At 36.9% G+C, this 19,262-nt stretch overlaps 2 protein-coding genes across 3 annotated transcripts; one reads left to right on the top strand and one right to left on the bottom strand.

Annotated features, from left to right (window-relative positions):
• The first annotated feature begins 144 nt into the window (after positions 1-144).
• On the top strand, positions 145-13,658 carry LOC113043484 (amyloid-beta A4 precursor protein-binding family A member 2-like). Of its 2 annotated transcripts, none has more exons than XM_026202906.1 (12): positions 145-279; positions 3,498-5,090; positions 6,199-6,258; positions 6,362-6,401; positions 7,148-7,293; positions 7,433-7,519; positions 7,667-7,849; positions 9,599-9,778; positions 12,501-12,713; positions 12,789-12,908; positions 13,027-13,167; positions 13,286-13,658. In XM_026202906.1, the coding sequence occupies exons 2-12, from the start codon at positions 3,528-3,530 to the stop codon at positions 13,355-13,357; spliced, it is 2,805 nt and encodes a 934-aa protein (XP_026058691.1). In that variant the 5' UTR covers positions 145-279; positions 3,498-3,527; the 3' UTR covers positions 13,358-13,658. The 2 variants fall into 2 exon arrangements, with proteins under 2 accessions (XP_026058691.1, XP_026058692.1); XM_026202907.1 differs by having other exon boundaries at positions 6,365-6,401; positions 13,286-13,357.
• A 1,396-nt stretch (positions 13,659-15,054) lies between these two features.
• Positions 15,055-19,170, bottom strand: LOC113043891 (dual oxidase maturation factor 1-like). The gene is made up of 8 exons (XM_026203471.1): positions 18,963-19,170; positions 18,045-18,217; positions 17,459-17,516; positions 16,919-17,053; positions 16,613-16,820; positions 16,291-16,505; positions 15,437-15,654; positions 15,055-15,196 (listed from the first exon to the last, which is right to left on the bottom strand). Exons 1-8 carry the CDS (start codon positions 19,081-19,083, stop codon positions 15,188-15,190), a joined length of 1,137 nt encoding a protein of 378 aa, XP_026059256.1. The 5' UTR covers positions 19,084-19,170; the 3' UTR covers positions 15,055-15,187.
• Between the last annotated feature and the right edge of the window lie 92 nt (positions 19,171-19,262).

Here is a 19,262-nt window from a genome sequence, read left to right as displayed (position 1 = left end):
TTATTGTTTTACTGACATTAGACATGGTATCTGCTGTTATAGTAGTTGAGGAATAATATAAATGATTCATTGGCTAGTGCTCGTTGTTGTGATGTTTGACTGTCTCTTTAAAAAACCTGATAAGCGCCTCGCTGTCCCGGGATGCTGAGGGTGTGTGTGTGTGTGTGTGTATACAGCATCTGTGCTTCATCAAAGACATGTCCTAACATTGGCTCTCTAAATGTCTGAGCAGAACAACAACCAATATTTATTTGTCTGAGCAACGCCAAACTGGCTCTGGTAAGCACTTGTTCGTTTATCGTCGGTAAAGTAGCATATATGTTAGCCGTTTCTATTGGAGTCAGTTTAATATTAACTGCACTAAAAAAAGATACACATCATGCTAATGCTCATCGCCACGTTATTGTCGTTGTGAGTGAGTGCAGGTTTTATTCGTCTTGTGAAACAGCGACGTATCTTCCTATTCTCTGAGCAAACGTTTCTTATAACGTTATGTGCAGAAACAAGATTATTTGGGGCATTTGGAGCAGTGTTTGTGATTCATTTGGGCTGTGAGGTGTCCGGGTCGATGAATGATGCAGTAATCCAGTCTCGAGATCACTGGAAGAATGGACTGTGACGTCAGAACCGCTGGAAATTAGGCCTATTTAGAAACTTTTAAAGATATTTAAAATTAATATCTTAAATTAAAAATAGGCCAATGGCTGTAAAAATGTGAGCCTGGACCACAAAACCAGCCAAGGGTCAATTTTTCTAGATTTAGGTATATATTATCTATGAAAGCTGAGTAAACGAGCTTTCCATTGATGTATGGTTTGTTAGGATGCGACAATATTTGGCCGAGATACAACTATTAGAAAATCTGGAATCTGAGGGTGCAAAAATATATATATATATTGAGAAAGTTGTTTAAATTAAGTTCTTAGCAATGCATATTAGTAATCAAAAATGTATTTACTTAATTTAATAAATTAGCAAAATATCTTAATTGAACATGATTTTATGTATTACCCTAATGATTTCTGGCATAAAAGGAAAATACCTATACATTGTATTGTTGGTTATTGCTACAAATATACATGTGCTATGACTGTGGTCCAGGGTTACATATACATTTAGATAAACCTGAGTTGCTTTCTGACCAAACAGCCATGATTTCTTTTACACTTATATGGTTTTGGCCACACTGGTTAGACTCAGAGAGACCAGCTTGCTGACCAACAAATACACAACAAATACAGCTCAACACCAACTTGTTCAGGACTGAGACCAGTTCAAACCAGTTAAGGCCAACAAAGCTGTAGTTCTTATACTAGCTTAGGCTTTTTCAGTAGGGAAGTGTCCAGACAAAAGCATTTACATTTAGATGAGACAGCAACTCCCCGCAGGTCTTGAGGTTGTACTTGCACCTTTAAAGTTTTAGTCTGACAGATTCTGCTTTTGTGTAGTTGTCCTTTACCAGGCCATGTTCTTTGTCACATGTGAGCAGTGAGCACATCCTCGTATTGTCCTTTTATCAACCAGTCTTTTAACCGTCTGTTTCTTTTAACCAGTTATTTACAGTTTACATCTGAGCAAAAAGTCATGGGAAATATGGAGATGTTATTTTAAATATATGGTTTCTAGGCTTGGAAAAGTTTTGCACCTAATCTTAGAAAGTCATGGCGATTATATATTTTCATGTTATGTTCAGCTCTAACATTTAATATCTAAAATATTATAGTTAGATATTGCTCAATTTGAGGACAATATGAATTTTGTCCTTATGATGGATGGGTTAAAAAAGTTTATAAAAACTAGAAAAAACATAGAAATACATTGTTCAAAATGTGTGTGAAGATCTGCAAATGTCATTGACATTTATAAGATGTGGGAATCCTGCTTGTAGTTCAAGTGACATTAAGGAACATCATCTGTTTAAATCTAAGTTTCAGTGCATTCAGATTCTGGAATTTGCTTATTTCAAAACTGTTTGATTAAATGAGCGCCTGCACATAAAGGGAAATAAAGACATGCTTCTGCATTGCTAAATAAGAAAGCTCTAGACCAAGTGAAAAAACCCTCTGCAAATGTATTGATAGTCACTGAACATAAAGGAGCATTGAGGAAGACAGGTATATCAGCCAATTAGAAGTTGCTTGCTGATCTAATAGCGATACTAATGTGTTCGATTACATGCTTCGACCAAGACCACATTTTCAGCTTAGGCTTGCTTGTTTTTTGTTTGGGTTTTTTTTGCAGTTTTTTTTTCTTATAAGGTCTGGGCCAATTTCCACAGTTTCTCTGAAGATGCAAACTGTAAATTGGCTAATTTATGAGGAATAAGATTACATTTATTTTGCAACTTTATATAAACCACTTTAAATGCAGATAGATTAGCAAACTGATTTTAACAACAGTTGAAAAATAGTGTTCTGCTATTCCTGAATCTCCATGCTTAAATATTTAGTAATTCGATGCCATACAAAAGTATTTGGACACTTAAGCCCTGCTTAAAAGTTTTTTTTCTGCCCTCATGTTGCTCTTTGGGCCTTTTGTAGATACAAGTGTTGCCCAGATCACCTGATAAAAATATCAGTCCATCTTTGGTTGAAGAAAAAATCAAAAGAAGGAGGCCGTATTTCCACTGGGAATCTGATGCCTCTCATTAATAGTTAGAAATCCCTGTAGTGCAGGAAAATATCAGCATGTTTCCTGCTGATACACCTGCTGAATTGTGCACATCTGTCTCCCTGATGCTGTAGTATACTGCACTTGATTCAGATGAGGTTCCTCAGAGGTTTTAATACAGCTCAGGAACTAGTACAAAGTAAAGGTGTAGGTGTAAATTGCATATAGACTGATGCTGTGTAATCAGTTTTAGGATATTAGCACACTTTATTCCAATGCGTATGGTCTGTGGTTGGATATATTGGATGCATACATCTTGAGAATTATTTTATCTCTATCAGACTATTTGTACATGTTGCACATTTGTTCAGTATGTTGCACTAACTGACCAAAATTAACTTTTGGACCTGTCAAATGTAGAAAATGTACAATTGACTAGTCATGAAACTGTATTTTACATTGTGTTTATTATACAGGCCTATGTTCCTGTCCTTATGATTATTTGGCAGATATTTTTCCTGCATAAAGGTGCAGTCATGCATTGGCTGTTGTTCAGCGAATATTTACAACCAAAATATTTCAATTGGTGTCTACAGCAATCAGGAATGTCATGTGAGAACAAAAGATTTTCCGATGCATTTTTAACAACAGGTTTAAGTCGGTTACAAAGACCAACAGAAAGCTGTTTGGTTTGAAAGGGACTTCTCTGTATTTCTTTATAGATGACTCGATCAGATCAATGACATATTGATTACATCAGTTCAACTTTAAACAGTTGCTTATAAAGTCGCCAAGTTACCCACCAAGTAATTAAATAGGCTTACTCACCAAAACCATTGTAATTACATTTGGCACTTTTTACTTTAATTTTGAACTTCTTGTTTCAGGGCTGACAGAATCCCACTTCTGTGGGGCTGATGAAGCCTGTCATGGCTCTCAGGAGAAGACCGGGGACCAGAGCCATTGTTTCAGAGCTCAACCCGTCAGCCTCTAGCACTGCGGCTGAGGGAAGTGAAAAGCTCTCTGGAGATGGAGTTGATCCGGTTCCTGAAGAACTTGGACAAGAAAAACTAGACATCAAACCACCCTCTCCTGTGCCAGCTAGGTACTGTCTAAGTGATGGGTCTGAGGATGACTCTATCCAAGGCCAAAGCCATCTTCAGCAGGACAGCATGGAGGAAGACTCACTGTCCGAGTATGATAATGTTGTATCTGGTGAAGAAGAAGAAGAAGAAGAAGAAGAGGAACATGATTACGGGGAAGATGAGGAACTGCAAACCGAAGCAGACAGGATGACCTACTATGTCCACTGTTGTCCTGAAGATGAAAGTTACATGGAAGGAATGGACTGCCATGAAGGTGCGGATGGTGCTGAGAGTCCTGGCACGTCTCGGGATGTCCAGGAGAGCCTTAAACCGGTGGAGGCTTGGGAACACTCGGAAGGCTTTTACAAGGTTCTGCAGCAAGACGCAACAACAACGGTCTACAAGCGTCCAGAGCCTATCACGGAGACAACCTTCGTACAAGCCCCTATGGCTGAGGACGAGGAGGATGAAGAAGAGACAGAGGAAGAGGCAGAAGAAGAGGACAGTGAAGAAGAAGACAATGTTGTTGTTTTTCACTACAAAGGGAAAGAAGTGGAGTTGAACAACAATGAGATCCCAAGGAACGGTACTGACGACTTTCCCAGAGATGCCAGGAGTCGTCCTCAAGAGTCCAATTCTGCTAAAGTGGGGCAAGAAATTGATGCAGTTACCAACTATAGAAGAAATCAAGACATCGCCAAAAACCCAAGGGATGTCCCTCCAGGGTCAAGTTGTCCTCATAGGGATCGAATAGAAAGGGTTCGGGAAGAGTGTGCTAGCGACTGTCCAAAAGATTGTGATGTCCCTGTGGTCAGAGAAAGTAGAGGAAACTCTAGACAAAGTTTCAGATATAGAGGACATCAGTCGGAGAGAGTACACAAAAGAGACAGTGCTTACCAGGACGGGAGCGGGGTCAGCAATAAAGCTAAATTCGCAGATCCAGAGGATAGAGGCATTTGGAAAAAAAGACATTTGCTAAAATACTCCAGAGAGGACGACAGGGACGGAGATGGGAAACTTGCACACGAGCAAAGTAAAAGTCCTGGTGACAGCAAAAATAGAGGGCAGGAACATCGCGTTTGTAGTCACAAACCAAAGGGTGGAAAAGAGAGAAAGGGCATTGGGGATGTTGAGGAAGAGCAGATTGAGAACGAAGTCAAGACCAAACTCAGAATTGCTCCAAACAGCTCAGGGAGTAACAAAGGTGCTCCTGATCCGACCAATAATGTGAAAGAGGCTCCTAACTATTCCAGGACCTCTTCAACATCATCAGACAGGAGAAACAGCCAATCCAGAGCCCATGTTAATACACCTGTACAGTCCCCAGACAAACAGCTACATAAAGACTTGGCCAAACCTGTTGAAACGGAGAAGACAAGGCCTAATCAAGAACAGGTAAATGTGCAGAAGTCTTTGCTTCCACAATGATTGGATCCATATGAATGGACCCTTGTTACTGTGGTAGCATTTATTCTTGATTGAGCCATATTTTAACACAAAATGAGGGAGTGATCTCTTTGCATGTCGATCAAACAGCATGTTCTTGTCTTATTTGGAGACTCCTGAAAACATCGCGCCAGATTTCTACTAGTGGTCTGGCTCCTTACAGAGACAAGCATCAGACTTGAGATGGAGATTTGAAGATTTCTATCCATATCCACAAACTGCTTGTCCTCTGTAGGGTTGCAGAGATGCTGGAGCCTGTATGGGCCACAAGCGAAGGAAACAGCCTGAACAAGTGGCCAGTCAGATTTGAAGATTTGTCCTAAATAATAAACTAGATTCATGTTTTAAGCCTCCGAAAAGTGGTTCAATAAAGAGCGGGAAAGTGGTTATTGGGAAAACAACACAACTTTGCTTTTTTATGTACAATCCCTTAGCCATTTGTTTCTAAAGTTTGAAGATATTTATGCTTATGATATTTATTCTAATTTATAATCAGAATCAGAATGAGCTTTATTGCCGGGTATGTTTATACATATGAGCAATTTGTTTTTGTGACAAAAGCTTCCATGGTGCAACAGAATGACAGTGACAAGACAAAACACAGATAACAAATAATAAAAATATAACAAGTAAATAGGGAATAACAATATACAGATTGACAGTTGTATGTACAGGTATCTATCAATAGACAATTTTGTATGTACAGGTATATTATGTGCAAATTCAGAATGTAAACTATGTGTTTTAGATTAATAAGTGTATAAATAGTGTTGTGTACTTCACAATTATTGTCAAGTGTTAGCTAATGGTTGTATACAGGGGCACGAAGTTTGTGATACATTACCTAAAAATTGAGTTCCTGCTTATATGTATACTCCTCAAAATGCATACATTTATAAACGTCAATATTTCCAAGTATATCCACATGTAAACTTTCAAATGTTGGGAAATTGTAACTGTGTTTCAGTCCTGTGTTTTCAACAAAAACATGTCTTACCTCTAAGTCAAATATAAGTGAACCTATAATCAAAATATATCTGTTTCAATGTTTCTACAGGTTTATCCGAGTAGTTCAGAGGAAAGTAGTACAGGGCCACCATCCGGACAAAAGAGACCGGCAAGTAACCTACAGTAGTGAACCATAACAGTGGAATACGTCCCATGGGACAAGCTGTAACCTGTAACATAATCTGTATCTTAAATGCTGTTTTGCTTTTCAGCAGGCCCAGAGAAATCCCTCTTTCCCAAGCTTTGTGGATAGTAAGTTCAGTTTTATTTAAACATCAAGGATTTGAACAATGCATCGTTTGTTTGTTGATTATTGGTACAGTATTGATATTAGAGTCAAGTTTAGACTATTTGTTTAAACTAAGGTGATTTTTAAGCAGTTTTGGCAAGGTTTTACAGATTATAAGTTACCCTATTTAAAATGCAATAAGTAGCGTAACTATTTGAATTACTTTAATAAAGTAATGTAACTGATTACATTTTTTGATTACTTTTCTGTTAATCATTTTCAAACATTTAAACCAAATGTCAGACACCAATTACTGTCAGACTCTCAGAATCCCCTATCACTTGAATTAAGGTTATAATAATTTAATTTTAAAGCACAGCCAGCACAAAATTAGACTTGATCATCTAAAAAATCCTTTGAAAAAACTGTTAATCTAAAAAAATATATACACTAAACAAAATGGGAAATAAGGAAATAATACCAAATAAACATGATTTCTATTCTGTGTACTAAATTGTGAAACACTGGTGTACAAGAGCTGTGTGTGTGTGTGTGTGTGTGTGCGTGCGTGCGTGCGTGTGTGTGTGTCTGTGTGTGTGTATATTCAGATGTAATCCTCTTTTAATATTTTTTATAAACAACTGGAATTTAATTACACATACACATAATGGATTCCAGTTACATTTACTTTGTAATTAAATTACACTAGCTTTCTCCCCGAACCTGTTTATAAGTTGTTGTAAATCCACGCTTTTGCATTTGTTTTCAGTCCCTGGTCCCTGTGAGCCAGAAGATCTCATCAATGGTATCATCTTTGCCGCAAACTACCTTGGCTCTACCCAACTGCTCTCCGACAGAAACCCATCCAAAAGCGTTCGCATGAAGCAAGCGCAGGAAGCTGTGGACTGCGTTAAGGTAAGATTCTCCACACAAACGTATGTCTGCTGCCTTGGTAAGGCTCTTGTAAATGTGTGCTTCATGGTTTAATGGTGTCAGAAGTTCCCTCTCAGTCCATGAGATGACACTGTAACCTTTGTGAAACCATCTTCTTCAGTCTACAGAGGGTGAAGCTCAGAGTTCAACAGAGATCGACTTGTTCATCTCAACCAAGGCCATCAAGGTGCTCAATGCTGACACACAGGTTGGTAGCCTAGATCTTTCTGTGGCTTTCCACTTCACCATCCATAAAAAGACAATTCGCACTATTAAAAAGAACAGGATTTGCATTAACGAACAAGTTGCAGAATTGTCACTTGCTGACTTTTCATTGGCTGACTGGTGTTCGCAGGAGACGCTGATGGATAGCGCCCTGCGCACCATCTCATACATCGCAGACATCGGTGAGGTGGTGGTCCTGATGGCTCGCAGGCGTCTGTCCAACGCCTCCTCGCTCGACTGCACAGATCCAGGGCTCGGCACAGAAAGCCGGAAGCAGTACCGCATGATGTGCTACGTCTTTGAGTCAGAGGATGTGAGGCTGCTCTTTTCTTCAAAATAAGGAATCCAGTGAATAATGATTAGCATGAATTCACCTTTTGTGAAAAGATTCAAGCATTTTTATTATCAGAAAACACTTTAATTATTTTGCAGTTGCAAGTTTTTTCACACAAGTAGCACAAAAATGCATTTAATCTAACAATCAAAAATCATAATAAATCTAGATTTAAGTATGGAGAGTACCACACTTTTACTGTTAGTGGAAGGAAAGAACAAAATAGCCTAAATATTGCATAAATAAACATGTAATATTTAATATCGAATAAGCTATGTTTAAAAGATTTTTGGTAACTGAAAGCATTATAACATTAGCCTAAATAATAATAAATAAATAAAACATAATATTTAGTATTCAGTTACCAATATTTACTATTAATATTTAATAAATCACTCTTACTGGTAGCAGAAATCATTATCAAATAATGATCTAAATAATCTACATAATATTTAATATTCAGTGGAAAATATTCAATATTAGCATTTCACAATTTTTCTTACAAATCTTGTCCTTAGCTGAAAGCATGAATTAATTCGCCTAAATTATTAATGAAGAAAAATATAATATTTAATAGAAAAGATTGAATATTAACAATGAGTAAAAACTAAGCATGTCCAAATAACAAAATTCAATTGAATGTTCAGTACGATGTAGTTAACCTTCATATTTAATAAACAATCACTTTTATTGGTAGCTGAAGTGATCAAATTAGCCTAAATAATTACTAAATAATATACAATAGAATGTAATAAATAAATATTTATCATAAATAGTTAATAAACAAACTCTATGCCGAAAGCATTATCAAATTAGGTAAAAACGAAGTAAATGTATACTATTCAATATCCAATTAGAAATCTTTGCCATCAGTATTCAATAAAGAAACACACTATTATCCTAAATAATGACTGAGTGAATATTTAATATTCCATATTCAACATTTAACTTGTTAAATGTCACCCCGTCCCGTATACGGGACACCTACGTTGACTATACTATATTACAATCAAATTTAATCTAAACTTGACAAACTATATATCGTTGGAAAGGTCTAAGACTCCCAAATATATATTTTACCAATATTTTTTGTTAAACATTATTTAGGAAAAGTAATAGATTAATTGATGACAAAAGTGCACCCTCAGAAATCTACATTACAAAAAGAGTTTTGACCTTTGTTTAAAAAAAAAAAAACTTCCTCGTTGCCTTTTTCTCTATCACATTTTAGAAATCATCAGAAGTTATATATCACTTGAAAACATAAAATCTCAAAATTCATCCTTCAAAACACATTTTAAAATCAGACATTGCATTACCATGTAAATGGCACATCAAAATCATGTTACAAAATGTTATCAGTCATGAATTATAAAAATGTTGGTTTGTATCATACACATTCAAGTCTATCTTCAAAAACGTGAGTGACAGTTAACAGGTTAAACAAACACTATTTTTGGTAGCTGAAATCATCAAATTAGCCCAAATAATGACTAAACAGACATGCATGTGTAAGTCATGTGTGAATCACAGGCAGATTCCTTGTGGCTTTGGAGCTCATAACTCATTTGTTCTTGGCTGTGTTCATGTTGTGCTGATGTAACTGCATGTTTGGACTTTTTTCCGCCCTCTCGATTTGACTCAAGCACTCTCTGGCTCTGAGATGTCGTCACGTGGTCAAGTGTCCTCCTGTCTCTGAGTGCTTGGCCTCTCTCTCCTCCCTCACAGGCCCAGCTCATCGCACAGTCCATCGGTCAGGCGTTCAGCATGGCCTACCAAGAGTTCCTCCGAGCCAATGGGATCAATCCCAAGGACCTCAGCCAGAAAGACTACAGCGATATCCTGAGCACGCAGGAGATGTATAATGACGACCTCATCCATTTCTCCAACTCTGAAAACTGTAAAGAGGTGACTCCAGCACTGGAAACTTCATCCCAGCAGCTGTAAATGATAGTCAGTTGTGTTGTGATGCTCCTCTCTTCTCCAGATCCCATTCTCCCAGTATTTCCTTATGTTTTCCTATGACTTCACTGTCCTGTCCAGTGGTCGACCAGTCTTATTAGTGCTGATGGTGATAGAATATATATATATATATATTAGGGGTGTAACGATACGCGTATTCGTATTGAACCGTTCGGTACGACGCTTTCGGTTCGGTACGCGGTACGCATTATGTATGCCGAACGGTTCGTTGGAGTAATTAATTATATTTGAAAAAAAAAAAAGAGAGAGAGAAAGAAATATAATGATATGCGTTCAACAAGGTAGCCCAATAACCCAAACAACGTAACAGGCAACGCCCCTGACACTCCCGAAGAAGAAAAAAACACCATCTTATATGTTTATGTTAGGCTACTCAGCAGGCGCTCGCTCACTCAGTACGCGCTGAAGGCTCGTTGCAAAATAGCCAATGCGTTTAACAGACTAGAAATGAGAAGATCCTCCAATAACCAACAGGTCTGGTGTTTGGGTGCACTTTGGATTCCCTTTAAGCTATAATGGTGATGGCAAGAGAGTGGTGGATAAAAAAACAACGGTATGTCGCATCTGCAACATGACAGGGTACACCAGCGGGAATAAAAAAAAAAAAAAAAAAAACACCAGCGTGAATATCTGGGATATATGCGTCAGTACTATCTGGGAAAAGACGAAAAAAAGGAGAAACATGCACGCAGCAAACTATCCCTGCAGCATTTAGACACTATAGCTTACAGGGAATCCAACCCAAACACCAGACCTGTTGGTTATTTTAGGATCTTATATTTCTGGTCTGTTAAATGCATTAGACATTTTGCAACGAGCCTTCAGCGCGTGCTGAGTGAGCGAGCGCCTTAGGGGCCGTTCACATATCGCTCCTAAAAACGCGTGGAAAACGCTAAGCGCGTCTTTCTCCTCCTTTCCAAAGCGCTCGGGCAGAAGCGCTCATGAGGCGTCTGTCTTTGCTAAGCAACAATGACGTGCTCTCTCCATGAGACGCGGAAATTTCAGCGAAGGATAAATGGATTTGCAGCTCTAAAAATCGCTTGCAGTAGCTCTGCTACTAAATTTATTTCAAAATTGCAATCCATATACAACTATGATCAGCTGATCCTTCATCTTGGCTGAGCTCTCAACGTTGTTAGGGGAAAGGATGAAGCTGATTGGTTAGTTCTTGTCACATGACCCGCGGTGCGCTTGCGGCATTCTGAAAAGTTGAGATGTTTTTACATTTTGCTGTATCTAAAACGTATCGAACCGAACCAAACCGTGACATCAGTGTATCGTATCGAACCGAACCGTGAATTTTGTGAACCGTTACACCCCTAATATATATATATATATATATATATATATATATATATATATATATATATATATATATATATATATATATATACATATACACATATACATATACATACATATATACATATATATATATATATATATAACATATTAAACAGGTATAACATTTGATCAATTAAAGCATAAATGTATGTATTTATGTAAACACATGCACTTTATCTGTTCAATCATTTTATATATACTGCATATGTATGTGTGCATATATAATATAATTATATAAATAGTTTATATTAATATATGTAAATATATTGTAATTATAATGATAAAATAACAGTAAAAATCCAAAATTAATATTTCATTTATTATATAGGTAATTTGTTATATTTTCTCATTATGCAATTTTATTTTACATTAATTTAAGAAAATATAAAAAAGATAAATATATGTATTGGATTTATTTGAATATATTTTTCATATATTTCTAAAGTATGAATGCATTTTGTAATATATTGATTTAATATATTGACGTTATATTCATTTATTCTTATATGTAATGTTTATATTATTTCTAAATGTATCAATTATTTACATAAATTATATTCATATATTAAATATATGAATATGTAATCAATAATCATACAAAATATATATCAACAATTGAACTGTATTATTTAATTGAATATACTTTTAAAATATGAATGTATTTTTATATGCAATTATTTTTAATTATATTATTTCCAATTATTTTATATAAATTATGTTAATGTATGTATATAAAAAAAAAATATATATATAATTAATATAATTGAATAAATTGTAAAAAAAATTTACACATATACACACACACACTATATATATATATATATATATATATATATATATATATATATATATATTCTATACACACATTTAAAAAAAATTATGTAATATTATTTATCATTAGTCTCAAATGTATTTTATTTTCACTGTATTTACTAATGCTCTTAAAGATTCATTAATTTGTTTAAATATATGCAAACCAAAATGTGCAAAAACAAGCTTGGTTTTGTGCTGTTGTTGATGATAACCGATGTTGATGGTGATTATAGTCTCATAATGGCTGAATACCAACCGGTTAATTGACTGCAGTGAATACTGATTATTCACTACTTACTTACACACATGCAGTTGCTTCATGCAACATCTTTGTGGCATTAAAATCATACTTCCAACAGCAATTAACAACTGACACCACATATTCATTTCATAAGTGGAACAAACTTTTCCGACTTCTATACGTTCTTTCTTTACTTGGTAGTCATTAATGGATCCTTCCTCTGTTTTGAATCATGTTTTTGGCGCTCAGGTTCTGCTAGAGAAGCAGAAGGGCGAGGTGCTGGGTGTGGTGATCGTGGAGTCGGGCTGGGGCTCCATCCTGCCCACCGTCATCCTGGCCTGCATGCTGAACAACGGCCCTGCCGCCCGCTCCGGCAGACTCAATGTGGGCGACCAGCTCATGGCGGTCAACGACACCAGTCTGGTGGGCCTGCCGCTCGCCACCTGTCAGGGCATCATCAAGGTCTGCACACATCCAAGCATGTCTTCAACACCACGAGCTGCTAAGTGCATTCGTCACATTACTTGTGTGTTCCAGGGCCTGAAGAACCACGTTCAGGTGAAACTAAGTGTCGTGAGCTGCCCACCTGTTACCACTGTCCTCATAAAGAGACCCGACCTGCAATACCAGCTGGGCTTCAGCGTTCAGAACGGCATAGTAAGTGACACATAGAAAGGGATGTCTTTCTCATTCCAGTAACTCTGCTCATCTGATCAGCTGATGTGTTAGGGGAGTTCTTGACTCGCTCATGACTTATTTCAATGCTGAATTGCAGATCTGTAGTCTGATGCGTGGAGGTATTGCGGAGCGGGGCGGAGTGCGAGTCGGACACAGAATAATTGAGATAAACGGACAGAGTGTGGTGGCGATGGCGCATGAGAAAATCGTCCACGCCCTTTCAGTATCTGTAGGAGAGGTACTGCATTAAATATTTCATTCAGTCATCATCCTTTTTCACATTTTTTGCAATTCATTATTTTTATGATGTTATGTATTACTGTCATGAATGTGTCTTTCTTTTTTTTTCCCAACAGATTAAAATGAAAACTATGCCTGCCGTCATGTTCAGGTTGTTAACTGGTCAAGAGACTCCGGTGTACATATGAGGAATCATAAAACGGGGACTTGTCCTGCAGCTAAAACCAAGGTTTACAGCTTCCTCCGAAGAAAAGCTGGAAAATGTTGCAGAGCTCTGTCTTGCTGTAGACTGCATGTAAAGATCATTAGAAAGAGTGCGAACATAAACACAGAGAAAACCTAGCCACTTAATGACCTGATCAAAGGAGCGATGTCACTTGCTTTTTAATGCAGTTACACACGTACAGTCTTCCATGCCTGACTTATTAGCTTGTATTTACAGTACAGACCAAAAGTTTGGACACACCTTCTCATTCAAAGAGTTTTCTTTATTTTCATGAAAATTGTAGAGTCACACTGAAAGCATCAAGGGCTATTTGAGCAAGAAGGAGAGTGATGGGGTGCTGCGCCAGATGACCTGGCCTCCACAGTCACCGGACCTGAACCCAATCCAGATGGTTTAGGGGTGAGCTGGACCACAGACAGAAGGCAAAAGGACCAACAAGTGCTAAGCATCTCTCGGGGAACTCCTTCAAGACTGTTGAAGACCATTTCAGGTGACTACCTCTTGAAGCTCATCAAGAGAACGCCAAGAGTGTGCAAAGCAGTAATCAAAGCTAAAGAAGAACCTACAATATGACATATGTTAATGTGTTAATTCATAGTTTTGATGCCTTCAGTGTGAATCTACAATTTTCATAGTCATTAAAATAAATTAAACACTTTGAATGAGAAGGTGTGTCCAAACTTTTGGTCTGTACTGTATGTTAAATGCCTTTGGGTTAAGCTTTTTTTTTTTTTTCTTAATTAACAAAATACTTTTACATTAAAAATACCAAGTGACTGCACTAAAGTACACTAAATCAGTAAAGTAGGGCATTATCAATAGATTACATTTTTAACAATACTCATTTCACACTCAAAAATGTACAAATGGACTAAAGCATGCTAAAATCCAAAGATATCTGTTCCATTTGCTGAATAGACTGCATTTTAGTTGATCTGGCTGTCTTCAGTGTCTCTGTGATAAATGGGTGCTGTACACTGTGAATGAACTATTTCTGTAGATTACTAGTTCAGCATGCTGGATCTGAAGACTGAAAATATATCTGAAAATATTCATCTGAAAACCTGAGCCGCAATGATGTTTATATGCATGATTTTAATGAATGGATGAATTTTATCTTATGAATGAATCCCTATCTGCATCTCAGACATTACGGATATATGTATATATGTATATATATATATATATATATATATATATATATATATATATATATATATATAGTTAATATCATTTATATAAATTAGTTTATACAGTTTATACAGGTGTATAGTAAAATAGTAAAAAGTAACTGTCATATAACTTCAGTTTAAGCTTTTTCATTTAGATTTAAATTCATGTTTATTTCAAGTAATGAAAATATTTTTATGGTTTTATTTTTCTTTTCTTTTTTTGCTAATGATGTGTGTGTGTGTGCATATGAATTATTTGTATAAGAATTATTTTAGAATAATTAATAATGAACTTAACCATATTCAGATAGCTCACACATTGAAAAAAGCCTATGCAGTCTATATTTTAAATGTAACGAATTATGCTCATGTGGATATGAACTTAGTCGTGGTATTGCCAAATGTTATCTCATTTGACTAAAAAGAACTGGAATAGAAATAATGAAAACAGACACATTGTAGAATTTGTATGTTATTTTGTCGTGTTATGTACATATATACATATGAATATACAGTTTGTATAGAACAGCTGGATCAGTAACAGTTCTATGTACAGATGCTCCCAGCAATTCAGTCTGAAAGTTTTCAAGTAGTAGTTGTAGATGACATCAAACCGCCCATCAAAGTCTCTGTAAAAAATGGGGGGAAAAAATTAATCAAACGTCAAAAAAATGAATTTTAAAACACTTCATTGCACGATTTTGGTGTAAATAGTAATATGCTATTATTGCATGGAAAACATTTCCTTTTGTGTTCCATTGAAGAAAGAAACTCATACAGGAACAACACGATGGTGAGTAAATGACCAAATCTTTTTTTCTATTCTGAAAATGTTACTGCAGTGCATTTCTTTGTGCTTTTAAACGTACTGTTAATGTAGTGATCTGCTGAGACATGGAGACATTTCCCGTCTGTGTGTCGTCATCATAGATCACTCCCTCTAGAAAGCCTGAGTTGAGGTAGCCTTCACCAGTGTGGCATTCTTCATCCTCGTTGTCCACGCCCACACTGAACACCTCCCTCATCCTCGCAGGAAACAGACAATCCAGTAGCACCACCACCAAACCAATCACAGCGCACAGCAAACCTGAAAATAATCACCAGACACACACAAAAAATCTTCATTGGCATTGATGTGTCCATGAAGAACCTTTGCACAAAAGGTTCTTTATAGTGGAAGAAGGTTCTTCAGATTATGTTCATCACAAAATGGATCTTCAAAGAACTGACCACATAAAGGTTCTTTGGGTTGTTCTATGACATCACTGTGAAAATTCTGGAACTTTTATTTTTTGAAAATCTGGAATATTCTTACTCTTAAAATAAAGGTTCCAAAATGGGGTTTTTAAAGAAGAACCATTTTGGATTCCCGAAAGAACCTTGCTGTAAACAGTTCCTAAAAGATCCATTTTTCTTAGTGTGAAGAACATTTGAATAATCTAAAGAACCTTTTTCCAGTATAAAGAATCTTCTGTGGAATTGAAAGCTTCAGTGGATGTTAAAGGTTCTTTATGGAACCTCAGATGCCAGTAAAGAACCTTTATATTTAAAAGTAAATATTGCACAAAAAGGTTCCTCGGACTGAAAATAAAAATGGTTCTTTAAAGACCTGTATAACTAATATGGTTTGCCAAAAGTATTGGCACCACAGATTACATTGATATCTTTTCCTATAGTTTTCCTATAGTTGAGAGTGGCGCCCTTTCCTGTAAGAAGCATTTACCTGTAGCCAAAGCGATCCAGAAGGAATGGCTGTAATCTGTCTTTAAGGACTCTGCACCTATACTGAAGTCACATGGGATCACATTGAATATAGTTGAGAAGGAAGCCATGGAGAAGAAGATGAAAGCGGCCGTGGCTATCATCATGTACCCGGCGTAGAGGATGACAGGCATTAAGAAGAGGATATTGGCCACGAGCCAGCAGCAAAAAGCCGTCCTGTGGGAGAAGGCCATTCTGTACTTTAGCTTGTTTGCATTTGTTGAATAGGATGGGGTTTCTTTACACTACAGTAAGACATAGGTGGTGTCTGTGTGTTGGTTTACCACAGATTGGCTGAGGCGAAGCGGCCTGAGTATCTGTACTGGTAGATGAGGCCGCAGGCGCTGTTGCGAGTGAACTTCTCTGCGATGTAAAGGATGGGGTTGGGAAGACCTCGCTTCAGCGCGTCATCGTACTGCTCATCTACGCTGCTCGACCACCTGAAGATCTCATTGTAGTCAATGGTCTCATTTATCTGCGATACTGGTTCGCCTGTTGGAACGGATATTGAAAGAACCCATGAAACCTAAATTGGAGTAATAATCTTCTTGAAAATTGTACTATAAGTATTGACGACGTGTAAGGTTTACCTTTAAGTGTGATGTTTATGCCATACAGCCCAACATGAAGTCCCACCTCAGCAGACACCACAGCATTACTGAAGGATTTGTAGCTGGCGTTGGCCTTCACGCTGGCTTCAGCCCAGTCTCCAGTAAAATTCAATGCTGGAGTGGACAAGAAGATCATGGAATGAAAATGTAGGCTATGTTACACAAGTTCAGCAGCTATTATAATAACACAAGATAACTGGAATTAAAGGCTAATTATGCCTATTGTTCCAGTTGAATTTTTAGACTCTTACTCACTTGCATTCTGTCACAAACATGTCAAACCAAACCACTTAAATTTAATGAAAGACACTGGTAATTACCTTGACCTTGATTAAATGTTGAAAAATTCGTGAAATTTGAGGAAAGCTCAAGCAGTGTATGTTGTCTAATCCAAATTTAATTCATACGTTTTAAATGAATGTTAAATAGGAGAATATTTTTGAGGCCAATATAAACATATCTAGCAACAACTAGATTTCCCGATTAATTTACTTATTTAAAAATACTTGAAATACTCACCTACTAAAACTGTTCCAATAAATAAACTAATGGTTATCCTGAACATCCAGAACAGTCTCTGAAAAAGAAGAAATTTTATTTTAACATTCTTTTCTCTCGTGCAATGTTATTTAATTATTATTTTTTTATATATATTTGACTGATATGAAGTACTGATATAAACCCAGACTTCTTGCTAGGTTTGTAAATTAACCATTGCATAAAAATTTCAACTAAATTGACAAACAATACTTCAGATATGTAAATTTTAGTCTAAAAAGTTTACAGTTTTACTGTTTAAAAACGAACACAGAAATGTAATCTGTATTTCCCTAAAAAAATGTAAATAAAAAATAGGGTTAGAAAATATAAATAAATAGGGCTACATGAAATTATGTACTTGAGAACTCAATTCAGCTTACACTGAAAACTTTTACCTGATGGTTACACAATTTGAGACTCATGGATTTCCAAACTCGTTTGAAAAGTATTTAAACTATAATTTTAGAAAGCTTTCACCGTTAGATTATCTCACATTCTTATTCATCATTGATCCTTTTTATGAAGCTGTATAGGTATTCTAGACAAACTGATCCAACTCACTCACCGATTTGCCACGTATTCCCGGAAGAATGAAGAGGAAACTGACAGCCAGAACCGAGAAAACCAGGATCACGACCAGCAGACTGATGTCGACGATGAACGGGCTCCTTTGTAGCGGGTAAAACGGGTAAATGCCATCGTAGAAAGTCATCTTCCCTCCACAGGCGAGAACTATAGCTGAAAGCAGGACAGTGTTGGCCAGAGGCTCAGTTACCTGAAGATGGCAGATAACAGTCTAGTGTGCGAATTATACAGTGACTTTGAGGGGGTCCAAATTTTAGGGCCCGTATTTAAATAAGTCTAGCGAAACCCGAACTCGAGCGGATTTTTGGCAGCTAGTGGAAGTTTCTTAGACTTTTTTTGTGAGATGTGAAACTGTAAGAAGAGGCTAAATAATAACAGTTTTATGTTTTGTTGAAATTTAACTCATGCTTGAGAAACCTCCAATTGAACAACCAATTGAAATTCGCGCTCTAACTTTAGCGGTAAAAAAAATGTTCGTCCCTTTTTAAACAAAAGCTTGTAGTTAAAAATAATATTTAAATGTTAAACCCCCTGAAATAGGGCTATGTTGCCTTCATTACGGAAGCAACCCCCATAATTCAACCTCTCTCACATCAGATCTGTCTTTAAAATCTATAAAATTACTTAAAATATGAATAAATAAATGATTCATTTATATACAATAAATACATCTAAGCGCTCCTCAGATCAGTCCGTTATAAAGCAAACGGTCCCGCTCAGGTACCCGGTCCAGGTAAGCGCACCTTGAGGTGATTTTGAACGTGAACGAGGATGTAGCCTATGATAACCGGTCGTCAAAGCACAATGGATCTTCCTTCATAGTCTGACAGAACTTGATGCTACTTAATAGACATTTAGAAATCCCTACCCTCATGAAAAAAGCCGCATTGCAACTCACCTGTGGACGCAACGTGAGCCGCGAAACAACACGGGAAAATATGTGTCCTGGAAATAAGATGATCCTCTCGGAGCTCATCTTTTAAAGGATCGCACTTCCTAATAACAGCTTTGATTTGCATTGATTGGTATTCCCAAAAGAGAGGAGTCAACCGCGCATGACCAGCCCTCCAACATAAATCCAGTGTGAAACAGGCAGGTGTGGATGTGGGTCGGACTCTTCCTTTTGTTTTCGCTGCTATCCAGATCTATTCGCGCACAGGTGAGGTCTGCTTCTCTCTAGAGGTGTGACTGTATTTAG

This window comes from Carassius auratus, chromosome 25 (assembly GCF_003368295.1).
Source record: "Carassius auratus strain Wakin chromosome 25, ASM336829v1, whole genome shotgun sequence".
In the NCBI taxonomy this organism is placed as follows: Eukaryota; Metazoa; Chordata; class Actinopteri; order Cypriniformes; family Cyprinidae; genus Carassius; species Carassius auratus.
Note: the sequence above shows the minus strand (reverse complement) of the source record. Positions and strands in the feature narration are given on the sequence as shown.